The following is a 19,222-nucleotide window of genomic DNA, read 5'->3' as shown; positions in this document are numbered from 1 at the left end:
CTAACGTGATTTATTTACATAACGGCGAATGAGAGAGAGAGGAAAGTCCACTGGAACGTAGAACTGGCAAAGAAACTTGACCTTTGTTACTTTGCGAGGACGTTGATATTAATGTCAAATGAATATTTTGGGCTTTCAGGGAACCGGCGAGTAAACGGTTGAGGTCTGTACGGCGCTCTGTCTCTCACCCTGAACTCTCCCCTGAACAGGCGCTGCATGTTTAGGAGGTCGGCGCTTCCCCTGGCTTCTTCTCCACGATGCTGTACACTTTAGCGGGCGGGGGCACGCTGTGCGGCGTGGCCGCCCTGGTGCTGCTCATCGTTTCTACGGCAACGGACTTCTGGATGCAGTACCGGTACTCGGGCAGCTCGGCCAATCAGGGGCTCTGGAGGTTCTGCATCAACCACAAATGCCACGCCCACACCATCACTGTGGGTGAGTATGCCGGAAATGGCGTCCGGACCGACTGCGGAAATTACTCCTTCAGAATGTGAATAAATTATAATGATCGTAATAACCACACACATATCTATACAATCTAATATAATATAGTGTCCTATTGAATGTATTATTTTTTTTTTTTGGATGGAAGACCAATATCATGCTGATTTATTCAGAAAATGACCTCATTTTTTATATTAATTCCTGCAAAGCAAAGCACGTCCCACCTGTTTCAAAGTGTCTTGATAGATAGAGAACACGCAGGGCAAACTCATCTTCCACTGATGGAAAGAAGCACTTGCTTCAATTGGGCCAAAAATATTTGAAAGGAGGGAGAAAAAGAAAAGAAATTCCCCATAAAAACGTTAAAAATAAAGAGAAAACACTGCACAGCAGCCTCGGCCCGGCTGCAGAGGAACTGCATGCAGAGGATGCAATGAGCTCAGAAAAATAACATTAAAAAAAATGCTTTGCATTCAAACTTAAAAACCACACATCAATAGGTAGAATGAAAGTGATGTGGTCTTGACCTTCTTGTGCGCAGCCTTCTGGGACGCCACGCGGGCCTTCATGCTGCTGGCGGTGCTGAGCTGCTTCGCCGGCGTGGTGCTCGGCCTGAGCGCCTTCACCAACGGCACCAAGAACCGGAGGGTCCGCACCGGCGGCATCGCCCTGGTTCTGTCAGGTAACGAACCGGACGCACTCCCTCAAAGCGACGGGATTAGAAGAGAGCAGAGGATTAAACAAAATGGCTGCTGCTTTCCTTTCATCAGACGTTCATGGGCGGCGGTTTGTCTTTGTGCTCTTTACACACTGGAGATGTTGAACTTGACAGCTTATGTAGGTTTGGAGTAATTTTCTTGTATCTGGTTTGCTTGTTTTACGTTTCTCATCATTTCCTCTCACGCTTCCTCCTCAGGTTTTCTTGCTCTGCTGGCTTTGGCAATTTACACCGGCGTGACGGTCACGTTCTTTGGCAAGCGCTTCTTGGACTGGCGCTTTTCATGGTCCTACATCATCGGCTGGGTGGCCATCATTTTGGCTTTTGCTGCAGGTATTTACTGTATTTATGGTGTGTGCATATTTATTTAGTAATATTTCTTTTATTGCGAGTACTTGGAACGGAAATATGTTTTATTCTTAAGGATGAATTCTAAGAAAGCCGCCCAGAGCCTTAAACCAGCTCCTAAAAAGCTATTTCTTAATATATCTTTTAAATTTTCTTCTCTTGTTGGTTTGAAAGTGTCACAATCATCCACAACCCTCATAATAATGGATGTGTAATTATTTTTTTTAGGAAATGACTGTCTTATGGAAGCCTATTTTTGCCACAAAAAAAAGACCAAAAAAATAAATTAAAAAAAAAAAAAATTGTTGCCATTTTTCAAGTCAATGAAAGAAAAGGCAACAAAAAAAGTCCATTTTTAATTTTTTTTAATTATTTTTTTGGTTCCTATTTTTTTTGTGTGTCAGAAATGGGCTTCCTTAGTTTCCTCACCATGTCTTGCAGGTGTGTTTCAGCTCTGTGCGTACCAGCGGACCACCGCAGAACCTCATTCCAACAACCCGGACAGCTGAAGACGCTGACGAGCTGCAGGACTGTTCACTGTCGCTGCTGCGTTTGAGTAGAGTGGAATAAATAGAAATCATAATCTCATGTGTGGATTCACTGACAACGCTAGTTTTTCTCACCTTTTTCAGGGGAAATTGTCAAAACCACTAAATGTAACGCCGTACAGACGAGCAAACTTTCAAACAACATATTAAGAACCACCAGGAATCTTTAATGTCTCTCGGTTTAGAGAAATCCTTAAGTGAGAATGAAAGATAAAACCCTTTATTAGTCCCTCAGTGGGGAAATTACACGATTAAAACATCCACTTAAACCTTTTAACTGTGGTAGATGTTGTCCACTATGTTGTCCACTAGATGGCGCTGCTCTGCCACAAACAGCTGGAAGTTGAAGGCTGTGACACAATAGTTATTAAAAACTGTTCAAACTAAAGTAACTAAAGTATTTGGGAAACCTCCAGCAGATGCATTTGACGTTGTACTTCTAAATTATCATGGATAATTTTTACAAACACAATGACAAAATATCAAAAGCTAGAGTGTAAAGTATTCCAGTTTAAATTATCAAAAACTAACAAGTTTCCATCAAATACAAAATCGGCAGAAATTGTAAAAAATGTCTAAATCTTATAAATATATATATATATATATATATATATATATATATATATATATATATATATATATATATATATATTACCAAAAAATAGAATGTGAAATACAAATGTGGTTATGTGTTTTGTGAATGTGCCACCCACAACAAGTTAATTTACTACACAACAGACACACACAGGGTTATTTACTTCTCAATACTTGATTTATTTTGAATAGGAAAGCCATCTCACAGAGACTACTTTCAAATACACAATGCAAATAAATATATGTATAGGACCATTAGAATTAAGGACACAAACAATTGATAGAAAATTATTTACAACACTTTGAATAGTGCAAAACCACAAACGCTGCCCTCTTCACTGAGGTTCTGGCATCGGGGGCAGTGGGTGTGTGCGCTGCCCCCTAGTGGGGGATCAGAACAACTGACAGTACGGTTCATGGCGTGTCGACAGAAACCAGAGCTGAACATAAGAACGACGTCGCTGCGTCTCGTAGAGAACAGCTTCCATACCCGGAGTGATGTGACGTCATGGAGCTGCAACGCGGACATGGTTAGGTTAGTTTAAAAGGCTCATGGGAGGAAGAGGAAGAGGAGGAGGAGAACGCAATCTGAGAAGGTGAAATGATAAAGTCAAGTCTCAATAAAAAGTAGTGTTCTTTCTCAAAAAATGTACATTTGAGAAAATCACCAAAAACTAAAGCATGAAATGTGAAAACCATCACGAGCGCTTTGACGTGGACAAAAGAAAACGATGACGACCTAAAACCACGTGGCGGGTCGTGCCCACCGCCCCTGAGTGAAAACTGTTTAAAAAAAAAGGTCTTGAGCACCGTCAGATACCGCAGAACGCCACTTCTTCTCAATCCAAGCGTGATGATGTCATGGATTGCGAAACAGGCACAACACGTTTTTTAAAGTGCACTCGCTCCATGGAGCCGTTGTCCTTTCACCTTCCTTTCAGTTTTTTCCCCCGTGACATGATTTCTCCCCCAAGAAACGTCAAGCCCCCTTTTTTTTTAAAAAAAACAGCACACAAAAAGATGAATTACACTTTGCTATGCATAACAATTCGTTGCATATTGAAATTTCTTCTCGGGACCACTTTGTTGTTTCGCTGTCGAAAAGTTGGACTTTGGAAAAAGGTGGAGGCGGAGCCTCTCCTCTTCTGGAGACGCCGTCAGTCGTGTGTCGATGTCGCAGACACGTGCATGAACATTAGAAATACATTACTTGTGCTACTTTAAATAACCTGAATATTCTAGGGTTGCCGTTTGGTCTTCAAGAGGCCAGTCGAAGAGAGAGAGGTCTGTACAAACAAGTCAGCAAACATCTGAAACACATGAAATCTACTCTTGAAGACCAAAGACGTAGAAAAGCCGTCCACAAAAAAACCATACAGATGCCTCTGAGACGGCCTCCTCGTGTCCTATCGTATCAAATATTTGTGCACTGATGCATTCATGTACAGTTCAGACTTTAAGGGGGGGGAATAACCTGATCACTGATCATTCAATTCGTAGAAATCATGCCAAAGACGAGGAAAGGAATACTGCGGTCGCTGCTGATTGGAGAAAGAGAGGAAGGTCACGACCTCCAGGAGAGAATCATGTCTCCACAGACTGATCTGATTTTTAAAGGGTCAGCTATCATCATTTCAACCCGCAGCTGATTAGTGAGAACCGTTCGGAGAGACGTACTCCACACGCGTGAAGGACAGAGTGATGTATTCAGCTGATAAAACGGGGAGATAAGCGATAGAAAATCCTGCTTAAAAATCGTATCTGTGCACTCATGCAAAAGACCGTGTGCATCTTTGGTTGTGCGTCGCGCTACGTCTCGGTGCAACATTAAGTGCTACGGCAGGCTAATGCTGCTTGGTATAGCCCTGTTCAGACTGCACACACACAGGTAGAGGAGTCTGCATGGAGAGGATGACGGAGAACATAACTTCAGATGTGGAACAGTTTACTGCCAAGAAAGTGTCCCGTCAACTGGGTTAAGCGTGGCACATTGCTAAGTTAGAGCCGTTTGGCTTCGGTTGTGACGGCGGCCGCGCTGCAGCCAGGCGGCGCGGCCGCGCGTCTCGGCGTGGCGAAGTCGTGGCGTGTCCGTTCGTCCAGCGCACGAGGAGGTGTAGCCCTTCAAGTTAACAAGTCGTCTCTGAAATTGCACAGGTTGGCCAACAGCAGCACATATCGGGAGCGCGGTCGTCGGTACATTGAGTTTCTCCCCCCTCCCCTTCCGCTGGAAGACGTCGAAATAATCCTCCGATCACGAGTCGACCAAGCTCTCCTTCAGTCAGCGGGTGTTATGTCGTGTCTTGGTACCTATGAAGAGACGAGAGGGAACCGGTTGAGCGCGGCACAACAAAGGAAAACTAAAACGGTTTAATTACTTGGCAGCGACACTGCGCCTGTTACAGGAATATATTTAACCCTGTTTCCTTAAAAGAGAAAGAACCAGTTTAAAAAGTAATTAGAAATGTAAACATTTGTTTTGCAGAATTCCTGATTCTTTAGTCACAAAACTTCTCGAGAACCTCGTGGAACTAAGGATTAGTTTGTCATGGGTACTAAGTACATATTGTTTTTCATGATATCATAGTACTGTGTGTACTTAACAACACTGACCATCCATTGAGGATCCAAAAGGCTGACTTTACTGAGGCACAGCTGTATCTCAGTATCTCTTTGGACCCTCTGAGGGCCGTTTCTATTGCTCACCCGTTCTGTAAAGTGAACTCAGACAGAGCCCCCAGCGATGTCAGCTGCTCCTCCAGGGCCACGATGCGTAAACCAATGTAACCGGAGGACAGCAGCAGCAGCACCACCCTGCAAACAACAAAAGAAGAGGAGTCACATTTATTCACGGTGATGAAATTCAATGTGCTCTTATAGCAGGAACATAGAAAACCAACGATAATAAACCCCTTTATTCGTATGGCCCTTTTAGTGGGTATTAAGGACCGCATATCACTTTACAGCACTGCTAATGAGTACAGAGAGTTGTGTAAACAGACATTAATGGTTCACATATAGCTGATGGGACTTCTGTATGTTAGTGTTTAAGAACTGGTTTGCAAAAAACAATTAAAAAGTCCTCAGAAATGTTTTTTTAACGTGGTGAGATCCTACAAGATGACCTAGTTTGTTACCAACGCAACAGGTTTCTCAGCCTTTTCTTAATAAAGGAGTGTGACTTTGTAGAGAAATAGATCACTTAGGACAAAAGGCGTGGGATTACAAAAGGAGGGAGGAAGCGGAGAAGAAGACAGGACGTGCTATAGAGAGGAAATGCTACTCACAGAATCAAGTATATAAAGAGGAGAGTGTTGAGGGTGCTGGCCTCCCTGTGAACCAGCAGGGACTTGGCCTTTCCTGTCACATTCCAGACCCACGATCCACATGAACCTGCAAATGTAAATAGAGTATGAATATCAACGTTCTCTTCCTTATGCACAGCGTGTACTGCGTGTGCACATGTTGAAGAGGACCACAGGGAGTTGGAATAATTACAAAAGGAAACGATAGACTTCTCTGTCACGACGCAAGATTCAAACAAACATCTCTCAAAAAACACTTCCTCTATTCTAGCAGACACTTTGACTGGTTGGCTTGTTGATTTATCAAAGTTTTCCAGGATTTAGCAGTGTGTGTGCGCGAGTGTGTGTCTGTGTGTGTCTCTTACCTGATACGGACAGCTCCTCTGAGGATGAGCTATCGCTCTGCTGCATGTGCAGGCTTCTGAAAGTCAGGCCGTTCGCTTTAGGCTCTGCCTCTGAAGAAGGGGAAAAATTAAATCAATGATGGCCGCCTATCAGACCGTGGGCTTCGCGTGTCAACAGAGAGATAACGGCGGCAAAACAAAAAGGTTTTCAGTCCAGCTGATTCCTGCAGACACGTCAGTCGATCGTGCAACATGATTCTAGGAACGAGCAACATGTATTTTATCATTTAGGTTTGATGTTTTGCATGTAGACATAACGTAAAGTCCTCTCACCTCTGTGTGCTTTCCGCGGCGGCTGGTCCTTTGAAGACTGAGACTCGGAGCCGTCGAAGTGGTCGAAGCTGTCGTCCAGACTGGACTGACTGGAGTTCTGTTGAGGACAGAAAGGAACATCACAAACATGTCTAATCTATAACAATCAGTGCTAATAAGTGTTACTTTAAGCCCTGTGACAATAACAGCAATCTTTAAACAATCTCTTACCACAAGTTTGCTCTTATCAAAGCTGTTGTCCGCTGAGGAGAAGACAGGGCTGCTGTTTGTGCTGCCATCCTGTAACGGAAAGAAAACCTATTAGAAATTGTATTTTTGAGCTTTAATTTTGATAGTTTCATCATCATAATACAAATAAACAAAATGTTTAGAGGTTACAATAGCAGGATTGCTGCCTTGCTCTTACTGTATTATTGGCTAATGTAATGAGCAAATGTGCAGTTTTCCTGAATCAAATGAACCATTGCAGATCTTTTGAAGAGCTCCACACCAACGTTTAACACAAGCAACTCACCTCTATCTGAGGAGATACTGAACGCAGCAGCTGATAACACGATTCTCTGTTACGCAGCGACACAAACAGGTACTACACAAAGAGAGGGAGCAGAACAAACAAAAAGCAGGAATATTAGAAATCTGCCGTGTCATTGAACAGATTACGTCGAAAGAAGAATAGTTTGAGCTCGAGCGGAGGAAACATTTGATTTTAAACACCTTATTATAGTTATAATCAGAGCGTTAAGTGTTTACTCAGATGACAGTTTGGGGCGAGAGGTGAGAAACTGACCTTTTCTCCTCCTGTAGTGCGAATCGACAAGGCGTTGGGCACGAGTAAAGCCGTGTTCTGCTTCTTCACTATGTGGATGCAGGAAACTGGAATAACTACCTAGAAAAGCCCCCAGACAAACAGAAAATATTAGACAATGTAGTGGAATATCTCAACAAGAGATAGTACATCCATTACTAGATATAAAAACACAGAAACAGGGCAGATCTGCAGCCTACCTTAGTGTCCTTTAGCAGAACTGAGGAGTAGAAACAGGCGTGGGTGTCAGTGATGTACAGTCGGCCGTGGTAGGGCACTTCCTTCTGCAGGGCACAGATGTATGCTGGGAGAAAAGAGGAGCACACACACCTTTAGTTATATGCGACTCAATCATTTAGTCACACGCTCGCTTTCCTTTGTGTTTACCTACCATGTATCAAGTCTTCACTCTGAGGAATGTTTGGAAATAACTTGTGGAATGTCTTGTTGTGCTTTATAAAACTCTAAAGAGAGAGAGAGAGGACAAATGTAAGGGAAAATCTTTCAACAAATGCACCAATCCAGTTTGAGGCCACACACCCATTAACACCACAACATCACAGTGCACTAAAAACACCACAAAGACGTGAACTTGTAGAATAATAAACTTCTTACACTTTGTGATCCAGTGCCCTCCGTCCTCTCAAAGCATCGGCTGTCATCATCGAACGTCTGCGGCCTGCTGAGACAAAGATCACAAAAGATTCCCTGAAGATGAATATTGCTCTTCACGCTAACAACATATCACAAATCCCCCTCAAACATTTGAATCATGTGAGGAGACGCCTGAGCAGTCATGAGTGTGTCACAGCTGAACACCAGTCGAGTTCGGTCTGGTCTTGTGATGCAGGTTCAGAATAGCTGCGTCTCCACCACATCCAATGTGGGATTTTCTGCATGTCAAGATTGAGAAATAGTATTCTATCCATATCTGATTGGACTGCAAGAGTCTTGACGAGATTAACTACTTACATTTCAGTTTCAAATATTCAAATTTGACCTGTATTAGTTTAGCCCCTCAGTGTTTTGCTTGACATATTATATTCAACAGTATTTAAAGGCCTTTAAGGTTGTTTTTTAAAGATCATTTTATTTTCCCATCAGTCTTACCCGATGGCATCTTGTCTGGTGATGGTTGTGTGCTGTTGCTCGAGCTGGGCGGCCTCCATGCTCATGGTTTTCCTGATCTCCGTCTTCCTGAAGCTGCCATTGCCTAAGCCGCTCTTGCTTTTCTTCACTTTGGCCGGCAGTCCGCCGCCGCTGCTCTCGACTGGGTAGCTGCTGGACATGAGAGGGAGGAGGTGGGGGGAGATTTAGCGACATGCTAAATATTGTTTGACATTCATTTTAAAATGTGCACACACACATTTCTCTTTGAAGTGTTACAGTAAAAATGTTTTCGCAAAAACAGATCACAATTGCTTGCAATTTCAGTAGAATGTGACTATTTGAGGCTCAAAAGGTCGCAGACCAAAAAAGAAAACTGCCACAAAAAATACCAAATCACCTGAGTAGAAACATTCATTTAGAAGCAATACATCACTCCACTACAGTCACAAGTTATAAGATGATGAACAAAAGACCTAAATGATGAGAACATATTGAACATGAAACAGGAAGTCAGTGTGGAAAATCAACAGCACCATCTGAATGATGGTAAATCTATAAATGCGTCTGCAGAGATGCCCATCACAGTTTCCTGCACAATACAGTAATTATCTATCATTAAAGAACAGCATCGTTAAACTCTCTGAAGCTTTGACATTTGGCATTTTGTTACTCGCTTTGAGATCTTAGTCACTAAATTACTGCAGTCTATTTAAACGTAAGGCTGTTTGAAGACTGGACTGACATCGAGCAGACAAGGGGTTTATCTTTATGATGTTGAGAAAGGTTTATTGATATATTTTGCAAGAACTTTTTTATTGATATACTTTTGCGTCAGTGCTTTGTTTGTGTCGCTACAATTCCACCTCTTCTCTGCTTTACAAGGTAGACTGCGGCACTAAAACAGACAAGCTGCCGCAAATATATTCCATTTCGACTATAAAACAAAAAGCAGTCTTGTAAAAGGAAGGTTGCAGGATTTACTACAGCCGGGGTGCTCCTGAGAGACGATGGCCCGTCCTTGACCAGGAACAAACAAGTCGCAAACGCATTAAAACCTAAGAAGTCTGTTAAAATCTTATGACACAAATATGCTGACGATGCAGGTGAAATATAATACAACACAAAACAAACTGAATAAGCACAGTTAAAAATGATGTATCTGTTTTTTTTCTACTTAAAAACTACTAAAGACAAAAAAATAACCCCTTACCTGGTCATTTTAATTCTCTTTGATGAACGAAAACTCATATACCTACTGACTGTAGGCATTTCCTTTTCTTAGACTAAGAAAAGCTCAAAACGATTGTCTCCAAGCTATACTCACTGGCTTCATAACATCAAAGTGGAGAAGTTACAGGAAAAAAAACACATTAAGATAGTAAAAAAAGCCCCAAAAATGTTTTAAATGTATGGTCCAAGAGGAGTAGTTGTCCTGGTTAAGTCAAGGTCCTTCGCCATATCAGCCAGAAAGCAACTGTTGCTGCATTCAGTGTGTGCTGGTAGGAGGAAGTCAGTTTGCTAAGAATGGTGTGACACTCCGTAGTGGGTGACGTCAAACTTGGCCACTCCCCCAAAGCCAGGCAAGCGTGAGAGTGTGGACACACACACACACACACACACACATTTACACAGTCAACTGTGCGCAACACAGGCCCCGACACGAAGGCCCGTCCCATAAAATATTCCACTGAAAAATTATCCAACATCAAAATCGTGTCTTGTTGGGATTTGTTCTTGTGGCAGCAAAAGAGGATCAGGCACTTCTTTAAAACTGCTCTGTGGGAATGGAAAATACTTGCGAGGTGCTCAGACTGGAACAATCGAGGTGTGGTGCATGCATAATCTGATTGCCCTGATACAATGAATCAAATCAAGGAGACAGCAGAACAATACATCTTCAAGTCTTCCCTGACTTAAATTGATTAGAAGTGAGACCTTTGAAAAAAAAAAAAAAAAAAAAGGCGACAGACTCTTAATTAGCAGCGTAATATAATACACATTACCTAGATCACCTATAGCGTGTTGCAATGCAGCAAAAGAATAATCAATTTTCAGACTGGACTTTAAATGAGGGACTTTGTGCCTCTTAGAAGACGTCCTGTACCACGTCACCTGAGTAATTGGAGTCAAGGTCACCATGAAATGCTGCTTCAGGTGGATGTCTACCCTGTATTAAGTCTTGAGGATTGATTATCAAATTATGACCATCAACACGTCCTCATATCAGGACAAAAAGGAGTTTTAACCATTCAAAAGATGTTTTCCTCCTTGTGTTATGAAATCCAACTTCTTTCTTGCATGTCATGCAAGCTAAATAGGCCAGTTAGTTATTTACTATGCTATTAAAACTTATTGTAGTAAGTTACCTGTCGCTGTCTCTACTGCAGAGATTAAAGACAGGAAAACAACACTTTCAGAGATGTAATTTATTCTTAAATATAATGAAAATATCCAAAGCAGTTTGTAAACTTCTGGCTATTATGTGCAGACGCTGGCGTTTAGATAAAAAGGCAACACGCCACAAGAACAATTTCATAATCAGACCTCACCAGGTGTTCAAATATGCTCATCTGACCCATTTCCAGTAAGCAGAGGGTCAAAGTGTCAGGGCAATATAGGCAGCATTTAAAGACTATTGACTTAGAATTTCACAACAACTTCCTCTCTTTACTCAAGACTAACCATATGCATGAACAAAGTTCCCGTAACACTCAGGCCAGCAGCAATAGGATGTGACTATGATTATCTGTGCCCTTATTAACAGAGACGTTTGTCAATTCAGTGACACACTAGGACAGTCCCAACAATCCGCTACCAAATTATACTGTAATTATACTGTTTATTGTAGATGTCACAGGTTTGACCGTTAAGAAACATGGACGAACAAGGATGAAGCAGCGGGAAAAAAACTGTCAGAATCTGGAAATCTAATATTTAACAGAAAGACATTCATGTTATAGTGTTAAGTACAATTAATGTCAAGTCTGTGTCAAGGGCCGAAAAAGAGTCAGCCTTGTAACTTATAGTCTTCAAGGGCAAAGCCATTAAAGGATAACAAGTGTGTGACAACAACCATGTTACATAAGGAAAAAATTACATAAATGATATAGTCCATAAAAGAGATGTTGCTTAATGACCGCTTCGTATTGACAAAGCAGGAGGCGGACTACCTGAAATGCTATAGCCAGACAAAAGGCCTTGACCTCTGATCCACTTTCTTGTTGGACCGCTATCACGTTCACGTCACAATCAGCGTTGGGCAAAGTTGTACTGCCACGCTTCACACGTCAAAGCCGGGATAGTGTAGACGCATCAAATTCTCAGCCGCGGTGGCTTGAAAATTTAATGCACAACATTACGGGAATATTTGTACCAGGACTCGCTTCAGAGTACAATTTGTCTCACATGCCAACATGTTCCGTGAAATGAAGATTACAGACAAACACGTACCACTTTCATGTATTTCTTTATCTGCATTTGCTCTGGTGTTATTTTAAAACATCAGACATATTACTTCAACAGTCTCAAAAGTCAACGGCTCAGAACTATGACTGCCGTGCCAGCTCATTTTCCTGGAATTACAGAAATCTATTGAGAAACACATTTTCCCAGGTGAAACGGCCATTTCTTATATAAAGAAAGTTGCACCGACAGGTGAACAAAACAAACAGGAATGTAGCCAGTCTTTGTGTTAAACTTGAGAGAAAAGATCACCAAACAATGAGACTACATTTACTCAATGTAGATTAAGTTAGTCCTTCCTCATCCAAGAAACAGGACCTGCTTGCTCGGCCTTCTTACCTTCCCGGATTCTCAAAGCCATGAAAATCGTCCACAGCACCATGTTGGTTCAACGAGCTTTTCCCTCTGACCATGACCAACTCTCTACTATTCACGCTCTCCAAATTCACTAGTGAGCAAGGCAGCCAAATGAGACGGACAGTCGTATCTTTTGCACTTAGAACCTGATCTCAGACGGCAAGGTCAAATGGGAGTAAAGGTCTGTTTTATTGCAATGTTTTAAAGCACCGAAGAGCTCAACGTGAAGATAGTTCTGGAAACGCGCAACAGAAAAGAAAAGAGGGGGTTCGAGCCTGAAACGCCTCCCAAACTGTGTCTGTTTGTAGTCTTTGAAAACAGCGTCAACAGTCGGGGTAGATGACAGCAATGTGGGGGTGAGAGGAACATTGCCAGGTTATTCTCAGTTGAGAAGGCCTAACAATGACTTTCAATAGCCTGTTCTCAATAACAACAAGGAGATGGCTTTAAAAGCAGCCAGTGAAATGTGCATGACAATAGCTAGTTCATACTCTTTGTGTATGACGGCAATGGAGCCAGAACACATAAGAATGTGTTTGACTAGATGGAGAAAAAAAATAATAATAATAATCGGAATACATAATGAAAATAGATTACTTCAGTTCACTACGTACTGTCTGCTTAATGTAACTGACTTTAGTTTAATTCACAAACCCCTTCTGAGGCTACTGTTCTATAAATTGGAAAGCCATGGAGGAAAATTAAGTACAACTGCACTGGTGACATCAGTCCATATTTAGCCGCCACGTAGCACTCCTTACCTCCTCTGACTGACTATCACCTGCCAAGTTTTTACTGTACACTTTCTTGGCATAGATCTGCAGGATGAATGCTGTTGGACAGCTGTGTTATAAATACATTTTGGCCTAATCAAAAAAAGGCACAGGTTTGCTCACTGCAACAGCAATGTGGCCTCTCAGAGTTCTTGAGTTTGAAACTGAATATCTTGTTTACTCCCACGGACCAACAATTTAAAAAAAACAGTGTGTTGGTTCATTTTGAGTTTGCATCCCCATTAACACAACAACATCAACATTATGGTACACTAAAAAGGACCACAAAGACCCGTACAGTCAATGTTGGATGGCAGGCTATCTACCACTGCTTGCATCAAGGCACTTCCTAAACCTCTTTAGATAGAACAGACTCAAAATACCGCTTCCATAAACTATAATCTTGAAATTTTTGAGTCACCCAAAAATCAAAAATATCTCCTCAAACTAGATTGTTTTGGTGCGACTTGCCTAGTTTTGGAAATAAGGTCCGTAAAGATATCTGCCGTCACCCCAGACCGAGGTCGATTAATTATCTTGAGTAACTGAGTCATGCTTTCTAGAAAAAGACATGACTGTTGAGTTTCATAATGTAATTGATTCCTTAACATACCAGTTCATAACGCTGGCATTCAGACATGAAAAGGGTTCCCAAGGGGTCTCTTTTTGGCTTAGCCAGTTAGATAATTACTAAATACATTAAACAGATTATATATCTGCATCATAACGCAGTCAAGCGGACTAAAGAGGGTACCTGTTCCAGCACCTTACACAGCCTTTGTACATATGCATGAGCAAATCCACTTTGGGATTGGCAAGTCAGATAAGACTTGCACAATGCTTGTAAGGCACTTCACACGATAGCCATGTTCCATGTTTGTTCTTGAAAAAGCACTCAGTTGAAATTCTTTTTCCAATAACGAAATTGGACAACGTACTTTATAACTTAAGTAGTAACATGCAAAATAAAGTTTTAATGTTGTTGTCAGTTTGATGGAATGTTTTCCACTTTAATAAACTGGGTGGACATACGTTGGCCCTTTCACAAGATATAAACATGGGAGGGAAATGCTGCGTTCCATTTAAATAATTAATTATAAATTTAAAACGTAACCAATAAGCAGAAAGTTAGACATACAATCTACGCAAGTCATATTTGACTAAAAATCACTGGAAACTAACTGACATTCCAGTCAACAAATAAGTCCCCAGGGTTTAGAGTTATGACGCTTTCGTTCGCGGTCCCAAGAAGAGACATTTGATCCCAGGAGTCCCGCTGCAGACGTCAGCTGTTCAGTAAACGAGCCCTTAAGACAAAATTGCTTCTGTACGGAAAGCTTGCGTAAAAGCTTTCCAAAAGCTTTTCCGACATTACCAGTCTGACAACATGAGCCTCCAGGTTAACATGCTACAGTGACAGAGGTTTTGCTTCCACTTAAAATCACTGAGATTATCGGAGAATTTGCATAATTAAGATAGTGTCAGAGCACCATCTTCTGGAGAGTTGTGGACTCTTTGTCATGTGAACAGCTGATTCCTCATCGTCCAATCAAAACCTGCATATTTCAAAGCAACATAACAGATTGTTGCAGCTGTGCTAAATGGGACCATAAACATATAAAAAATTTTCAACAGGATCTGAGAGTCCTACTCTGTAATAATGTTTTGTTTAATAGTTGTTGTTTGACCCATATTAACTATTTGGTACTTTAATTTTTAAAAGTTGCCAACATTTGAAAATGAAAGGCAACCCCACATATTATTCTGAGTTGGTCGTTTAGTACCCGGGTGAGCTTCAACAGAGCAGTCAAAAGGGGAAGCAAGTAAGTGGTCATGGCGAAATAATATGCAGTCTGTGGTGCCCTGCCGGGGCTCAATATGCAGGAAAACCATGGTTGTCTGTGAGCCAAGTGGAACAGAGCGTGTCTGTGTACATGTGTTACAAAACAACTGTGTGCGAGTGGGAAGTCGTGCGGCCTTGTGCACGTGGCATCCCCCTCCACTTCTTCAGTGCAAACTGGACGCAGAGAGGGGTTTTCTTTAAGGCGACTCTGAACACTTTAAGGAGCGATGAGGCAGTTGAACACTGTGTGGTGTCGGCTGGAAGATTCCACCTGACTTTAAAATTTGTTCAAATAAGGCGAGAAGGGGGCTTGGAATTAATCTACGGTATAATTATTTTGCTCTCAGCTCCTCAGAACAGCAGGTTGTCTGTATGACCTGACCAGTCATATCCAAAAGTACCACATGTACCAAAGCCACTGAGTCTAAATGAGTCTCCAAAGCCTGTTAAAAGCCAGCGTAAGGCTGAAATGACATCCATCTTGGAAATTCAAAACATCTTGAATTACACGGAGTCGGGAGAGGGGGGTCAGAGCAATGAGTATGAAAGAAGTCTACAGCAGGTATTTGACTGGATACCTCATGAAATCATTTGTTTATTTAATTTCAATGAATTAAGTGATTCACTAGTCTGCATAAATTAGTATTTTCCCTTTGTATCTCTATGCCCTACTGTGTAAGTAAAACAACAAAACAAAAAAACAGTGCATTCTTTAGGTAAAAAAAAGACAAATGTGCTTTATGGATGGCAGAAATAAAGTGCCCTGCAGTGTTGGAGATGCTCTCCTGACGGTGAGCCAGCATACGTTGACACAGTGACACCGTGGCAATATTCCCACTGTTCAAAGGACCGGGCTCAGCTTTAAATCATTGCACTAAATTTTTTAAGTACATTTGCAGTCTTTTATGTTATCCTGGTGTTCAAAGCAGAGCTAAACATTGGGCTAAGCTTCCATGAAGCCTCATGTGACTATAAAGAGACTGAACTATGACAAATACTTGGGTGGAATTCACCAGTCCACTGTGAGTACCAAAAGGTGAAATGGCTAAGAAGAATATAGCCTTTTACTTGGCTGTGTGACAAGGGCAGAGGACTGGTCATTAGCACGAGCCCGTCAGAGGCAATGCATAACTTCAACCTCGGCCAGTACGCAACCCTCAATTCAGCGATAAACAGTTCTGCAGATGTGGTTTCGTCCTCTAACTTGTGCTTTTCCACTGCACCACATCTCATAATTTAAACCTACATAGTCTTTACTGCCCACAGCAGCAAGGAAGCTCTGTACGTACAAGCATCTTCCTGGAGCCAACAGAACGCCTGCAGTGCTGCCACACCCAGCCCATTCCAGCAATAGGTTCTTCCTTATTGATACAAGGCTATTCATATTTCGCCACTGTGTGCATTGCAAACCTGTATTCGGAGACTTGGAAGTAGGTGTTTGGTGTTAAAGCTTGTTGTGTACTCATTGGTTACGTTCAAATACATGGCTAGTAGCATTTTAACAGGGCAGATTTAAGTGTAAGAACAAACTGACTAGAATATAGAGGGAGTGAAATAATAGATAGATCCTCCATGGCCACAGCCTTGGCTTAATGAGGTCTGCCACAACCTAGTGTGTGTTTGTTTATGAGATATCTATGTATGTATGTATGTATGTATGTATGTATGTATGTATGTATGTATGTATGTATGTATGTATCTATCTATCTATCTATCTATCTATCTATCTATACACACACACATAGATACACACACACACACACACACGTTTGTGTGTGTTATGGAAACATGATCACCCCACATACCATACTACAGACACATCATAGCTATGCTGAGAAGCAGCAGGCCAGTCTGATTGGTAGGAATTTTGTCCTCCAGCAAATGTCTATCTATGGGGAGGAAAGTGAAAGGCAAAGCTCAGAGGACAAGGAGTACTATCAGTGAGATGCAGAGAGCATTTACATAACACCATGGACCACCTGTGGTCGTGGACTCATGGGAGCTAAAAATAGGCTTTTCTAGGGTAACATTGACTTACTTGTCCCATGTGTGACAAGTGTGTATGTTTCCCTGAGGGGCAGGTGCAGGTTTTAAAAGAATGATGATTGATTGGGGTTGTGCATAAACACCCCTATGCTGTGATTGTCTGCTCTGGATCTCAACAGTGTTGGACCATCCAAGACAAAAGAAGAAATCCAGTGAGACCAATGGGCCGGTGAATGAAGTCATGACTGAGCAGGAGGTACAGACTAGTAAGAATCTGGATGACCAGATCTGGGACTAGCTTCCCTTTATGTCACTATGTGTATGTATGCTGCTAGCATACAGCTAGATATACTACTTAATTAATTGGCCACAAAATTAGACACAAACAACACGTTCTTGCAACAATGCAAGCCATTGAGTTTGGTCGAATGAGAAAACAAAACGATTACAAATGAAACCCCTGCATTGTGTCTGTACTTAAACACCTGGCAGAAAAGCCCTCATGCTATATTATCGATGACAGGTGCTCTAGCCAACGACACCTCAAATAAATTACCAACGTGAGCCAAGTCAACGAGACGTGAAGCAGATGCTAAAACTGTGCAGATCCTCCCGATTATATCGGTGGTGCTCGTGTAGCGTTACACTTGTAATGCAGAGATGCTCGCAATGAGCCACATTTTAGAACCAGATACTCACTTACAGAGTTTTTTGAGTGTTTATTTTAAAGTCTGAGAGGAACCGTTACTGCACACAATGACAGCGAGTCACTGTACCGTTAGCTAAAGATTAAATGCCAACGTGTATACGGCGGAGCGGATGCTAACCCGCTAGCATGAACTATTAACTGACTGCTTACGTACATTTGAGTTAAAATAAAAATAAAAATACATCAACGAGGTACAGACGACAGGCTGTATATAACAAGAGTACAAGTACCACATCTCATCGGCCGGGTTGTTACCATGAAATGAACGCTAACCCCTTAGCATCCGCCTCTCTGGTGTCGCTCACCGGCCGGCAGATAGCGGTCTCAGCAAGCCTCGCTCGCGCCACTCACCTCTCTTTCATGAAGTGCTTGAGTTTGACGATGGCCTTTTCGTCGATCTTCCTGAGGAAGGTTTTCAATCTTTCTCTCTTGTTTTCAAGCATTCTTCCCTCAGCCAGTGGTCGCCGGTTCGTATCGGAACGACGGTCCACGCCAGACTCCACCGTCCTTGTTTGGTTTCTGCTCTTCTCTTTTTTTCTCCTCCTCCTCCTCCTCACTCCATCCACGGCTGATTAGGATAATGAGCCTAAATCGGACCAAGTCAGCCGTCCAATCAACGTCGTCGACGACTTGTGAAACGCGGTCATGTCAGACCGGTTGTCCAATCAAAACGGGGTAGTTGGCTTTCACCGACCGCCCATGACCTTATATGATCATGGGCGTGGTCATGGGGTATATGGAAGTCGTGTCGTCCCCTCCTGGGACCGAAAGGGTGGGCTCACAATAATATTGCTCTCCTTGTCCTTAAATAACGATTTTGACCAACATGTGATTTTTGTACAATTCACGTGTGAACAACTTACATTGTTCCATGTTGTAGTTTAACATTAACGTTTTTTTGTGTTTTTTTTTTTGCCACATGACACTCTGCTTTATCCGTACAAGAACATATTAATAAATAACTGCTGGTACATCGGGGTGGGGCTGATTTACATACTGTCTGCAAACCTAAAGCTGAATTGTATTGTGAGGATAAACCTGTATATGCTATCCAATAATATTAATAGTGACAGCAGAAAATAGCACTCATGTTCAGTTGAATATGGTATAGGTTATTTAGACATATTAACATATAGGCTTTTGAACCTTATATATTCCTCTGAAAAGAGAAGTCACAGAACGTACAAAGCACTGCAAAGTTAAAATGGGAAATTACTCTAATCTCATGATGAGCCCCAAACCTAATGAGGCTCAGTTGTCATTATTGGGGAGTGCAAGCCAGTGAGTCTGAAGGCGAGTTGACAGCTTTTATGTTAATAGTTGAAACACACAACCCCCCTTAAAAACAACAACTGGAACAACACATGGTAAAGTCACAAGCCTATTGTACAATCAGCTGAAGTCACATTGAAGTCATCAGCTAAGTCACATTGAAGTCACACTTGTTGTCTGTGTACTACTTGTGACTATATGATTATGATATGATGAAAAAGTAAATGTGCTTTAAAAAGGTGTTTTATTAAGACAATATTCTATATCACAAGAT

At 41.9% G+C, this 19,222-nt stretch overlaps 2 protein-coding genes across 6 annotated transcripts; one reads left to right on the top strand and one right to left on the bottom strand.

The window, feature by feature from the left end:
* Positions 1–257: 257 nt before the first annotated feature.
* lim2.2 (lens intrinsic membrane protein 2.2) lies at positions 258–2,019 on the top strand. The gene is made up of 4 exons (XM_068589964.1): positions 258–435; positions 986–1,126; positions 1,361–1,495; positions 1,952–2,019. Exons 1-4 carry the CDS (start codon positions 258–260, stop codon positions 2,017–2,019), a joined length of 522 nt encoding a protein of 173 aa, XP_068446065.1.
* A 2,561-nt stretch (positions 2,020–4,580) lies between these two features.
* si:zfos-943e10.1 (GRAM domain-containing protein 2B) lies at positions 4,581–18,305 on the bottom strand. Of its 5 annotated transcripts, none has more exons than XM_068590092.1 (13): positions 18,028–18,305; positions 8,547–8,714; positions 8,052–8,118; positions 7,828–7,900; positions 7,637–7,740; positions 7,419–7,517; positions 7,146–7,217; positions 6,842–6,910; positions 6,632–6,728; positions 6,320–6,409; positions 5,937–6,042; positions 5,356–5,463; positions 4,581–4,959 (listed from the first exon to the last, which is right to left on the bottom strand). In XM_068590092.1, the coding sequence occupies exons 1-13, from the start codon at positions 18,117–18,119 to the stop codon at positions 4,941–4,943; spliced, it is 1,164 nt and encodes a 387-aa protein (XP_068446193.1). In that variant the 5' UTR covers positions 18,120–18,305; the 3' UTR covers positions 4,581–4,940. The 5 variants fall into 5 exon arrangements, with proteins under 5 accessions (XP_068446193.1, XP_068446191.1, XP_068446192.1 ...); XM_068590090.1 differs by having other exon boundaries at positions 8,547–8,717; positions 18,028–18,303; XM_068590091.1 differs by having other exon boundaries at positions 8,052–8,115; positions 8,547–8,717; positions 18,028–18,302.
* Positions 18,306–19,222: the final 917 nt, after the last annotated feature.

The sequence above is a fragment of the Clinocottus analis genome, unplaced genomic scaffold (assembly GCF_023055335.1).
Source record: "Clinocottus analis isolate CAN_PGR_092001 unplaced genomic scaffold, fCliAna1.0.p SCAF_23, whole genome shotgun sequence".
Lineage (NCBI taxonomy): Eukaryota > Metazoa > Chordata > Actinopteri > Perciformes > Cottidae > Clinocottus > Clinocottus analis.
The sequence above is the reverse complement of the archived record's forward strand: the minus strand, read 5'-3'. Positions and strand labels throughout refer to the sequence as shown.

Excerpts from the sequence above, each read along its gene's own strand:
- si:zfos-943e10.1 (XM_068590090.1), bottom strand. The coding sequence starts at position 18,119 with ATGCTTGAAAACAAGAGAGAAAGATTGAAAACCTTCCTCAGGAAGATC. Across the intron at positions 7,218-7,418 it reads GCACTACAGGAGGAGAAAAG|TACCTGTTTGTGTCGCTGCG; the intron begins GTCAGTTTCTCA and ends CTCTTTGTGTAG. Across the intron at positions 6,410-6,631 it reads GCCGCGGAAAGCACACAGAG|AGGCAGAGCCTAAAGCGAAC; the intron begins GTGAGAGGACTT and ends CCCCTTCTTCAG.
- lim2.2 (XM_068589964.1), top strand. The coding sequence starts at position 258 with ATGCTGTACACTTTAGCGGGCGGGGGCACGCTGTGCGGCGTGGCCGCC. Across the intron at positions 436-985 it reads CGCCCACACCATCACTGTGG|CCTTCTGGGACGCCACGCGG; the intron begins GTGAGTATGCCG and ends TCTTGTGCGCAG. Across the intron at positions 1,127-1,360 it reads CATCGCCCTGGTTCTGTCAG|GTTTTCTTGCTCTGCTGGCT; the intron begins GTAACGAACCGG and ends CTTCCTCCTCAG.